The following is a 13,410-nucleotide window of genomic DNA, read 5'->3' as shown; positions in this document are numbered from 1 at the left end:
AAAAACAGATATTGAGAAATAGAAATTAAAAAATGGAAATAAACACAAGTTAAAATTTTGACAAAACAAGTAGGGTATGAGGAGCCAACTACTATATATTGTGATAACACTTCTGTTACCATTCTAAATGAGTACTCACATGGATGATGGGAGTAGGTTCGAGCCTCAGTGGAGGCAACTGTTGATTCTTTGTGTTTCAGTAGGTTGAGAAAGTAGCTATGAACAGATACTACATTGTAACAGAGTCAATAGTACTCAAAAAAAATGGGTTGTCATAGGATTGAACCCTGGTGGTACGGTGGTGAGACATTTATTCTTTGGACTGAAAAAGAATGAGAAATTATAGAACAGATATTACATTGTAAAAAATATGTGTTTCAAAAAAGGAAAAAAAAAAGAGTAAAGCATGAGACAATACCCATTAATCCTTTTTTTTAGACCACGAGGTGTCTTGAGTCACAAATTTTACTGTGTACCGCGCATCAAAACGACGTCGTTTTGATTAATAAAAACAGACGGATGAAACTGCCTCCGTTCTACTCAACTGCAGTTCCCTTTCAACACAACCGCAGTATCAATTCAACACAATTGCAATATCAGTTCAACACAACTACAGTTCCAGACGGATGAAACGACCTCCGACAACTGCAGTATCAGTTCAACACAACTGCAGTATCAGTTCAACACAAGTGCAGTATCATTTGAGATGAACTGTAGTATCAATTACAGAGAATTATGGGAACCGTTCCTCCCACGTATTGAAACGATATCGTTTTGTGATCATGGTCCACGGTATAACAACTGGTCCTGAATAGACCTTAACTGTATAAAGAACTTTTAAGCCCATATCATATTCAAACTAATCCTTGTTTGAACCGGACCGACCCAATTAAGGGACAAAGTGCTGGCCAGATTAGTTTGTCCATACGAGAAGGTGTTCGAGCTCCCAACCGCTCGTAAGGGACTAAAGTCTACGGCTACTCATGCCAACTAAGCTGGTTATTAATAAATTATTATTTGTAATAGGAGAAGCACAGTATTTAGAGTTCTACTAAAACAACATGTAATCTTAAATTTCACTCACTCACTTTTACTTCTTTCATGATGTGACAAATAAGGATGAGATATTTTCATCGTGAGAATTCCAGAAAAATGTTTCCATCCAAAATTTATAAGGATTAAAAATTTCAGTAAAACGTGTGAATCTACGTAGTATTTTCCCAATATTTTACCATAATTTTTTAATGTTGAAAAGAAAGAAAGGATTTGGGATTCCACCCACCCACTGAGAAACACTAAACCCAATCAGCACCGTACGATTCCAATCGTGCGGCAGAAATCACTGAATTCAAAGGAAACTCCTCCACCATGAAAATCCACATTAATATTATTTCCCGAGGGCGGCTAAACCTAATTTATTGATCCGAGAATCGAGACATTTAGCTTTCCACTTACCAATCACCTCCCGACACGTAACAGTAGATGGCGACTACCATGTTAACCTATCCCACGTGTGTCCCCACCTCGGCCCCTCTTAACCAGTCAACATTTTCCAGAATAAGCAAATAAACCAATTTTTTTTCTCCCAAAATTTGAATTCCCAACTTCAAAATACTCCCCACACTCTAACCCGACAGAATATGTAATAGTATGTAAATTACGATAATTTAGTGACTCAACAAACATATCCAAATACGCATAAAAAATCTGACTATTTTAAACTGTCATGGTTAAACTTCGAACCTTGATCTCTTCTTTCAAACAGTGCTTATCTGCTCACTTCGAACATAACCGTAACACTACTGTAATCAAATTTTAAACTTTAATCTTTTCTTGCAAATATTGCTTGAACCAGTAAATTACGCTCATGTAGACATAAATAAACCAGCTTTAATATTAAGAAAAATGCTATTTAAAATTTATCTTATTCTAAATAATGACAAATTCTAGCACTTATCTTTAAATATTATTATTCAGTTCTGCTTTCCCATAGATGAGAAAAAAGAAAGATAATAATATAATAAAAGAATGCAAGAAAAAATAACAAAGTGATATTCCATTACGGCATATAAACACAGAAAACGATATTTACATTTTTCATCCATACACACAAAAACCTGTTATATGTGTAAACAACCACTCTAGTATCTCATATTTCATTATCAAACTATTATTATTATTTATATAGCTTATTTTCTAAGCCCAACTTCTAACTTAGCGGCTTTAGTCCTTCCACATTTACTTATTCCAACTTCTGCCCCTACATTTTTTTTTTTATCTTAACCTTCATTCTTCTATTAGTGGCTACTATATACATACAACAACAACAACATGGCTATGGGTGAGCTAGGGTGGGTGTATATCATTTTGGGTGGGGGTGGGGGGATTAGGGTAATTTAGGAGAAGATGAAGGGCCTGTGAGCAAAACTGCAAAAGCCTAGTATTCAATGATGAGCCCTCCCATTGGGGCTCTGTGTGGAATTCCCTTTCTTCGCTTGGCAGTTCTGTAATTAACACAAGTTGGTGGTGGCGTTGACGGTGTGAAGCTCTGCACCTTTCTGCTCACCCGCCCATGGCTATGGCGGCTGCAATACGAGTCCTCCGAGTCCGACGCCGCCGCCGCCATCGCCGCCGTCCTCTTCTTCTCCGGCAACCGTTTCGGCTTTCTCACGAAATTCTTGGATGTCCCGACAATCTGTAAACGTAGAGAAGCCAATACAATCTTGAAATAATCCAAAAAAAATCTTCAATCGCCGCCTCGAAATGCAAGAATTTGGCCAGTAAAAACCAACTCCAACACCCAGACAGAGGCCGATGAAAAGTAAAGGGCCAAGTTCCAAATTTAATGTCTCGAAAAATGTGTAACATGATAACTTGGATAAATGGTATCAGATTGTATCAGAGCTTAGGTTGCGAAATCAGAATTTACCTTGCAGCCCAAAGAGCAGAAACGGAAAGAGTCAAGAAGGCTGCGGTGGCAAACTTCACAGGTATTGGTGACGCCCTTGCCGGGCCTGGGTTGGGGCCGCTCATTCAAGAACACAACCTTGGCGCTGTTGATAATGTAGGTCTGGACAGCAGAAATGTCCAGAAACTTCTGAATCTCGTTCACTCTGATCACATCATGGTACGATGATCTCCTAATCTGCAAAATTCCCATCAAATGAGGAACAAAAACCAAAGTCAACGCAGACAATTTCTGGGTGAAGATTGAATACCTGAATGGCGCGGTGGTGTGAGTGATTGGGCAAACAGAGAGAGCAGAGAGGGCCATTGATACAGTCAAGGCAGAACATATTGCATTCGCTCTTGTGGGAATCGGCGTGGAGATTGCATTGAACAAAGAAGCGTTCTTTGAGCATGGGTTTCAGCCATGGCGGCCATCTATTGTCATCCTCATCAGGCCCTCCAGCTCCCTATATATATATCATCAAAAAGTAAACAACAAATAGAACCAACCAACCGGAAAAATGGGAAATTGAAGAAATGGGGAATGGATTACATTACCATGATTCTCCTGTTCTTGGGCTTCACAGTGGTGTCTTGATTATCAATCGCCAGCTTGAAAGGCTTTGTGGGAGAATAGAAAAGGTTAATTGGGGAATGGGAGAGTACAGAAGTGGAGGCGGTGACAAAGAGTCAGGTACTTGTATTGCACTGGCTTGGGGGAGGGGGCAAAATTGGATTTTTTGTCTATTCATTTTTTTATTTAAAAAAAGAAAAAGAAAAAAGAAAGAGGAGGTCGTTCTTATCCTCTCAAAGGCATACATAAACAAAATACGTTGGGTGTAAGGAACCGACCTCTTTCTTTCCATTTCAATTCATTTTCCTTCCTCGATATCGCCATGTGTTACATATTTTTCTTTTTCATTCTTTGTTTTTTATAACTTAGATGATTTTTCAATGTGATTGAATTATATCTTAAACTTTATAAATTTGTTTCAAACATATGAAAAAGGAAATCAAATTTCGAGACTTAACATCATCCTACTACTGAAAACAAGTCTTTTTTTTTTTTTTTGAATACTACTAACTCTATTACAATGCAGGAGTCAGCATTGCCTCCACTGAGGCTCGAACCCATCACCTCCCGTATAAAGGGAAGGGTTTGATGTCACTGAAAACAAGTCTTAAGTGAAGTTTCTCATTCATTAGAATAATGTATGGAAGTAATTTTTTAATTAATTATAATTTGAGAAAATAGTGACACATTATTTATGTTATATAATTCACACATCCCCCTAAAGCATCCATTGTTACGACTTATAACGACATTGTTCATCAACCCACATATTGATATGTAAATGTTTAAATGAAAATTTACATTTTTCGTCTCTGAGTTATATGCTTATAACACTTTTTTCCTCCAAAATTATTTATGTATTCATATTTGTCCCCTAAATTATGTTAAAGTGGCGGATTTTCTCTCTTTTATTATTAAATGGACTTTTTTACCCTTAAAAAGAAGTTTTTCATTTATTTTTCTTCTACATCAAATTATTGCTTATATGTAGGAATGAGTACGGTTCGATTCGAACCTAACCGGATACTGTAATAATTGAACCGAAACAATAAGGACGATTTTAGTTACGATTCTAAATCGAAATAAAATAAAAGAATTGTTGAATTTAGACTATTTCCAAAATAAGAAATAGAATTTACAAAATTAAATAAATAAATAAATTTTGAATTGACGGTTCAAAATCGAAACTAGAACCGAACCGAACTGATTTATCATTTACCAATATTGTTTGATCATTTTCACATTTCTTCTAATTCCACATATAAGTAAATATGACTACGGTTCGATTCCGATTCATGGTTCTGGACTTCTGGGAAATGATAAATCGGAACGAGAACTTTTTAAGAAGGTTTCAGTTTCACATTTCTTCTAATTCCACATATAAGTAAATATGACTACGGTTCGATTCCGATTCATGGTTATGGGAAATGATAAATCGGAACGAAAACTTTTTAAGAAGGTTCCAGTTTTGGTTTGAAACACCAATTCAAAATTTTTTTTTTTGTAAGCTCTATTTTTTATTTTTAAAATAGTCTAAATTTAACAACTATTTTATTTTATTTTATTTTATTTTTTTGGGTTTTGAATCGTAACCCAAACCATCCCTACTGTTTCGATTTGATTGCTACAATGTTTGGTTAGGTTCGAACCAAACCGTAGTCATCAATACATATAAGTATTGATTTATTGGAGAAGAAAAATAAATGAAATACTAGATTATTTTTAAGGATAAAAATGTACATCTAACATATAAGGGAGAAAATCGCCATTTTTAACATTATTAAGGAGCAAATGTGAATACATAATAACTCAAGGGGGAAAAAGTGTCATACACATATGACTCATAGAAAATAAGTGTCATTTTCCCATTAAACATTTACATATCAATATGTTGTTTATGAACAATGTCATTATAAGTCGTAACAACATTTGAATTTGAAGCATTCTCTTCTTTTGTTTTTTTTTTTTTATTATTATTATTTTTTTTTGTGTAAAATAAAGAATCTTAAATATGAATACAATCTTAAGAATATTAACTCGATCACTTCCTACAAATCTAAATAATGAGGTAAAAAAAATACTATGTATATAATTAGTCATGTACCATAATAATATTTTTCATTTTGAGTCACAATTTTAAAAGACCTTTCTAAGGGAAAAAGGTAACACACACTTGCAACTTAATTAACGCCTACCATTATATAATGTCGTTCCGAGATTTGTCTATGGTGTCACGTAATTGTTAAATAATAAAAAGTTGTTATTGTATAAAATTTCTTCCTTTTATTATTGAATTATTATGAACTATCTATAATATAATTGAATTTTTCCAACTTTTGTTCACTTATAATAAAGAAGAGAAACATTTTATATACCAATGGAATTTATGGTTGGCACATTACTAGTTTATTTCCCTCACATTTTTGGCATCACGGTCCATTATTGGCCTTTGAGCTGTTAGTTTAGGTACATCCGATTTTGTTTATGAAAGTGGAATCGTTTAACAAATTTTAGAATCTTCTTCTTCTTTCCAATTGAAATTATTTAAAAAGCAAGCCTCAGTGCATACACCTATAACGAATTATATATGTCGTGGTTTTATTTAAATCTCCAGACCAGCTGTCCCACCCTATAAAGGTGCCTACAATCTAGCGAGGGGTTAGCTACTGTGTCCGAAGGTGGAGACCCTGGGTTACACAAAAAAAAATGAACTAAATAAAAAAATGATATATTATACATGAGTAGAATTTATTTAATACACACCCACAACTCCAACAAGTAGTCAGTGTTGTAAAAATTGGTCTAGGCGGTTGCTTAGGTGTTAGACGCCCCTAAGTTGAGACGTAAAGGGGTGCAGGTGGTTGCTAGCCGGCCGGCCGACTAGGCAGTTGAGTCGCCGAACTTGGCTCCGAATTCGCCCGAGCCGACCAGAACATTTTTAATAGATTTTTTCGCTCAAAATATTGTCGTTTTGAATGAATTTTTTTTAGTTAGGCGGCGCACTAGGCACTAGACATCCCCGACACTCGACTAGAGCCTTCTGCAACATTGCAAATAGTAAATGTGCGTGTTCCTCGATACCCTAATAAAAAGAATGATAATCAATATATGCATCAAATTATATACTTTATTTCACTAGTTCCTAGTGAGTATATACAATAAATAATTAATATGAATTGGCTTGTTTTGTTGATTCGTTGGCGCAAAATTGGGAAATTATTCTAAATAAATTTAATTTGTGGCAACTGGCGACATTATTTAATTTTGGTGCTCATTTTAATTTTAATTTAAATTTTGATATAGGCAGGAAGACATAAAATTCATCACCAATAATTATTTTTATTAGATATTCATAAATTAATAAAAAAATTCACATTATAAAAAGTTAATTAATACTCCGTATAATAACATGTTATGTAATGAATGTTTAAGAATTATTTTATTTTTTATTTCAAAAAAAGATTTATTTTATTTTTAAGGGGATTATAGTACTATTGAATAGAAGTGCATGATTAAAGTTATTTGATTCTAAGTATTGTCCCGTATAACACAACTCTATCTAGGCATCTAGCTAGTCATTATTGTTATTATTTTTTTTTACTTTCAACACCTTCCCGAAAAGTAGGGAAACTCATAACCAAATTCAATGATGGTTCATACTACATTCATGAAACATAAAAGGATGCTTTTTCATGAAACACTAATATGAAATGATTTCCAACAACAACAAAAGTGAGTCTTGGTCTATATGGAAACGATACAAAAATAAAACAAGATTCCTTTTAATAAAAATATTACGGGTTTTTCGTTTAATCTTTTTACTACCTTGGGTAGATTATGAGTATTTAGTTTTTTTTTTACTTGAATATTTAATAATGAAAGAATATATATATATATATATAGAGAGAGAGACCTGCATTATTTATTACTCCGTAGATTTTTCTTTTTGGTAGAAAACACAAGAAACATTTCGAATATAAATACTTCTTTTATTTTCTTCCTTCTCAAAAGGTAGAATTGCCAACTCTAAGGACCCCACGCCGCGGCCCAACAGAGTATATGGGAGATGTAAATCATGTAAATACTTTTTTTATTATTATTGAGAAAAATTACATTTGTCGTCCCTAAATTATAGGGTAATTGTAAGGTTTGTCCCTACTTGTTGGTTGTCTTCAATTCACTTCTCGTCTTTAAGTTATAACTGACTTTGCAAATTTCGTCTATTTTTTAATAGGTCATTCCCACTTCTCATCTCTAAGCTATAACTAATTTTGCAAATTTTTTTACTAACGTTTTGTTAGTTAAGGACGAAATTTGCAACGCCAATTATAGCTTATAGACGAGAACTGAGCATAACCAACAAGTAAAGACGAATCCTACGATTAACCTATAATTTAGGGGCGAAAAGTGTAATTTATTATTATTATTATTATTATTATTATTATTATTATTCCGCCACGGCATAGATTCTTTTGTAATGTAGAAGACATAATTTATGTTGGGTACTTAGAGATTTAGTTGGGCCTAGTCATCATAGACAAAGAAACATTGCTGTACAGGTAAGGTTAAAAACTGTCATATTCCTAAATAGATTTTTAAATTACAATCTAACCCATTGTAATGATTAGTAGAAACAATAACATCTTTAGGCTAGAAGGGTAATTTCATTGGTTATTATTATTATCGTTTACTATTATAACTGTTTTAATTTTATAGGCTTTGCAATGGGTGGTCCAAAAAATCTATACACTCATTAGCAATAGAGATCAACTAATGGAGTTATTCAACCTTGGTTTTTAATGTAACAGAGAAAGGTTAGCAATCAGATTGACTTCAAGCATCATGGCATTAATCATGACACAAGTACAAATTTATTTTTTTTTTCTTTCAATTTTTATAAAAAGATTAGATTACAATTTACTATTTAAATTTCACTTTATATATTTTATTCCTAAACAAGTAATTTATATATGTGGTGGCGTGGGACACAGAAAAATTAGAAAAACAATCACAAATTCACAATAACTTTAAATAAATAAAATATTTAGTGTATTTTATTTTTAAATATAAAAAAGCTAAGACCTGTTTGGTAAAATAATTAGTCAATCAGTCAATTTTGACTTATTTGACCACTATTAGCTGTTTGACTTAGTTAAAAAACCAATATAAGTGTTTGGTTATTCAGCTTTTTCTAACTCTAAAATGCTAAAATTCAAAAAGCTGCTTAAAGCAACTTTTTCAATTAGCTTTTTGAAAAAAAAGAAATTATACCAAACAACTATCAACTAACAACTAATTTACCAAACACATTTTTACAACCAACTAATGTTATCAACTAGTCATATCTTTTAACCTAATAAGCTAACAACCATTTACCAAAGAGGGCCTATTATATATTACACATTATATATTTGAGAAATATAAACAGTAAAATACAGTAATTTTTTCTTTGAATTCCCAATAAACATTTTAGAACACATAATCGTAATAGTGAATTTTTTTTTTTGTTTTTATATTTTAAAAATGTATATATATTTAACAAAAAGGTGAATAATATTTAAAGCTTTTGTCCAAACTATTTTGTTATCACATGCATGAGATTTCAGGGTATGAATCAGCATTAGTGCATTATATATTTATAGAAAATGTTATTTACCCTCTAAATGTTATTATCCCTCTAGGATGTGGCTAATAATTATTGGGTTCCCCACAATAAGTTAAAAATAAAGTTACTTGTCCAATTAAGAAATGCCATATAAGGAGGAGAAGATTGGAGGGAAAAATTTTGGAGGGGCTAGTAACATTGCTCTATATTTATTATTAGTTTTGCACCCGTGTGATGCACGGGATGAAAATTATGACATATAACAAATACATATTGAATTAGGAATGCACCTCTTAATAAAACAATAATTATTTCTTGAGAAATATGCGTTACCAAATATTTGAAAGCCATACTAAATTTATTTGGGTCACAAACATTGATATAACTATATAAATTAAATTATAAATTTTAAAAAATCTCTTGATACACAACATTTAGTGTTGAAGCAGAGTACTTCCCATTATCACTTAAAACAACAACTTTAAGATCATTTGGGTTGTTAACTCTAGACAAAGCCACATACAACTATCAATGTACAAAAATCGGGTTTTTCAAAAGTAAGCCAACATTTATAAGACTTTGCCCTTTGACTCTTATTTATTGTCATAGCGTAAGACAACATTAAAAGGAATTGTCTTCTTTGAAACTTAAATGGCAATCTAGGATCTGACGGCATCAATGACAATCTTGAAATAAAAACTCGAGTACCATACTACTTCCTGACATCACCTTCGCTTCAATAATATGATCTCCTAATTTAGTAATGACCAATCTCATACCATTGCACAAATAAAAAATATAGTCAATATTCCGTAACAACATAACTGGAGAGCCAACTTGCAACGTGAGAGAATGATTTTGAATACCTGAGCATTTCAAATTGTTGAGAAACTCTATGGTATGTAACCCCGCCAAAGTATCCACTCCAGAATCTTATTGACAAACTGAATCACAATTAAAATAAGTTCTATTATCTATCTGATTTAAGTGGCTCATGTGCTCATTGATTTCATGAACTAAATCTAAAGTTGGAGCCAAAATAGCTCGACCATTTATAAATTCCATATCAAAATTACGTAAACAAAAATCCGAAAAGAGTTTATTACCGAAATGGTCCCTCGACTATTGCGAAATTACCAATTTGGTCCTCGACAATTTTTCGTGCCCAATTATGTCCCTCGACTTTGAAAATTTTAACCAATTTAGTCCTCCGTTTATTTTGCCGTTAAACATCCGTTAAATCGGGACCAAATTGGTAATTTTGCTATAGACAAGGGACCATTTCAGTGAAAAATTAATTATCAATTTGGTCCCTTGGCTATAGCAAAATTACCAATTTGGTCCCGATTTAACAGATGTTTAACGAAAAAATAAACGGAGGACCAAATTGGTTAAATTTTTCAAAGTCGAGGGACTTAATTGGTCATGAAAAATTATTGAGGACCAAATTGGTAATTTCACGATAGTCGAGGGACCATTTTGGTAATAAACTCATCCGAAAATATACTATTGACTATTGCTGCAAGCCTGCAATTGAATCTCCATCTAGTCTCAATACATTTTTCCAGGAATGTTTATTATTGCACCCCCATCATTTGGCCCACCAATTACACCATCACCCACAACAGCTATCCACTTCGAAAATGCATCAATATCTTCATAAGTTTCATCTTTTCCTAACTGTTGTAATCTCAAAATTTTAGTCAATCTTAACACCTTACAACTATGCCAAAGATAAGATTAGTTGATACTTTCTCCAACTATATATTGTCTTGTTCCCTTAGGAACCACATGCAAGATTTACCTGAAATCACCGCCAAGAACCACCGTTTTCCCTCCGAATGTCATATTTGCACTAAATGGATTCACAAACCGTAATAAATTCCTCATAGTTCGGTCTAAAGCTTCAAAGTAATGTTTATGCATCATCGGTGATTCATCCCAAATAATAAGTTTATAGTCGATAATTAGCTGAGCCAAGTCACTACCTTGAGAGATGTTACATGTAGAATCTTCAGTTACATTAATTGGTACAGCCAATCGGGAATGGCAGTCCGACCGCAATGCATAAGTAGAGAAGCAATACCACTTGATGCAACATTCAAGACAATGTGAGCCTCAGATCGTAGAGCAAATGACAATGTTTTCCAAATAAAAGTTTTCCCAGTTCCTTCGTAATCGTAAACAAAAACAAACCACCACCAGTAACCGAAACATCATGAAGAACTGTGTCATACACGTGCCGCTGGTCATCTGTCAATTTCTTGACTAAATTTTCATGTTCAACCCTAAAAGCATCACAATCGTACGACAATTCCTCATACAATAGTTGATTTTCCTACGGAACTGAGCAACTCATATCTGGTACAGACATAGATGGGAAGCAAGACATACTTTTTCCAAGTGCATGTCAAAGCTTATCAATTTCAAGCAATGTATTATAATTAGTCTTTTGTTCATTGTAAGAATTAGTCCTAAAAAAAGGGAAAAAACATATTGATACTTAATCACATCTCCTAATATAATATAGCAAAATCAAGTAAATAAAATATATGAATTTTAAGCTACCAAAGAACCATAAAAAAAAATACATGGTTCAGCTAGTAACCTCTTTTGATTGAATTCCACATCTTCAGCTAATAGTATCCATATTGCTTCCCAAACCACCTCTGGTCGAATAAGAACATTTGAGGTGTGAATAGTAACAAATAGTCTCCTCATAGAACATGTCGAAACCCATTGACTCGCTTCATTAATCGCATCTACATATTCCTTGTCATCTGCTAACACCACGCACATAGCATGCATCTCGAAATAAATTGTATTTGAAACCATCAACAATCCGAAGATCTTCATAACATGTGGCTCCACGCACCAAATTCAACAAACACCTTAGATAATATATTTCACCAGAACCCGGGGGAACAAAGAACATATGACCATTAGCAAATTCCTTACGTCTAACATGCCACTCTCTAACATCATTTTTCTAAACAAATTTGTTGGGCATCTGACCATAAGTCAATTCCCTTGCTTCAGCATACTTTTTGTTAGCTTCAAACCAAGCTAAAAACATACTTTCTCCGACACTTGGACGACTCAAAATATTATCAACACAATCATCATCATTATAGACCAGCATTTGCTGATTAGGCAAATGGAAGTTCAATCTTTCAACAACAGGCACTCGGAATTGAATGTCAAATTTAAACAACGCCAAGTAGCTTCGCAAACAGATACGTAATGACAATCATAAAACATAAATATCTCATCAATAACTTCACCTTTATCTAAATTGGAAGGACTTTTGTCGAATTTAGTTGTAACTTTATCATTCCCCTTATTGACATACTTAAATAAATATTTTATAGAACGCAGCTGATTACACCACTCAACATTAATGTGCGCTCTATATTTATGAAACAAATATTTGTTGTGCGGTATAACAAATCTGCTATCAAGCTGAATAACATTTTTCTCAACAAACCTTCCATCATCTCTTCACCTGTAAATAGGATAACCATCTTGATCAAAATTTGAAAACTCTACAAACTTCTTCGGAAAATGTTTAGAACAACGCCCGTTAATCATACACGGAGAGTTCTTCCTAAGATGACCACAAGGACCATGAATCATGAATTCTTCAACAACCTTATAATATTCAATATCATCATCCTTATTTAGAATTTTAGCTGAAATGATGCTATCAATATTTTCACCTAAGGAATGACCATCTTTTCACCCGAGAAATAACAATATATGACCATCTTCCTACATAAAAACGTTAAAAATATGAATTAAATTTTAGAGAGGAAAACCATCACATATAGATGTAGAAAAAGTGCAACACATACATGCAGTTACATTACCAAAAACTAATCTAGAACGAATCTCCTTAATCAAAGCATCCAATTTCATTTTAAATAAGCGACATATTATATTTGGTCGATCAACAGCATTCAAATACCACTCTTGTAGATACCTCTCTATTTTAGGCCACTTTGGATTACATGTAAAAATAATAAACAATTAGGATGACCAATCCATCCACAAATCGCCATTCTGATAATTTTCAATCATATATCTTGCTTCACCTGTAAAGCTAGAAGGAAGAATAACTCGTTTACCATGACGACCAAGCTCAACATCACCTCGCGTTAATGCATCAAACAACCCTTGATAAGCTCCACACCATAAGGATTTTTTATTGGCTCAAATATACAAGAATCGACCAGATTCTACCATGGTGTAACCATCAACCAGAAATTGTTGGAATAATCTC

The 13,410-nt window shown here is 33.2% G+C and overlaps 1 protein-coding gene across 1 annotated transcript; it reads right to left on the bottom strand.

Annotated features, from left to right (window-relative positions):
* Nucleotides 1–2,038: 2,038 nt before the first annotated feature.
* On the bottom strand, nt 2,039–3,669 carry LOC116001004. The gene is made up of 4 exons (XM_031240899.1): nt 3,508–3,669; nt 3,219–3,416; nt 2,930–3,145; nt 2,039–2,695 (listed from the first exon to the last, which is right to left on the bottom strand). Exons 1-4 carry the CDS (start codon nt 3,508–3,510, stop codon nt 2,438–2,440), a joined length of 675 nt encoding a protein of 224 aa, XP_031096759.1. The 5' UTR covers nt 3,511–3,669; the 3' UTR covers nt 2,039–2,437.
* Nucleotides 3,670–13,410: the final 9,741 nt, after the last annotated feature.

Source organism: Ipomoea triloba, chromosome 13, assembly GCF_003576645.1.
Source record: "Ipomoea triloba cultivar NCNSP0323 chromosome 13, ASM357664v1".
Lineage (NCBI taxonomy): Eukaryota > Viridiplantae > Streptophyta > Magnoliopsida > Solanales > Convolvulaceae > Ipomoea > Ipomoea triloba.
This window is presented reverse-complemented; position numbering and strand designations above follow the sequence as displayed.

Coding starts and splice junctions, on each gene's coding strand:
- LOC116001004 (XM_031240899.1), bottom strand. Junction 3,146..3,218: donor CACACCACCGCGCCATTCAG/GTATTCAATCTT, acceptor GGAATTTTGCAG/ATTAGGAGATCATCGTACCA. Junction 2,696..2,929: donor TCTGCTCTTTGGGCTGCAAG/GTAAATTCTGAT, acceptor CTACGTTTACAG/ATTGTCGGGACATCCAAGAA.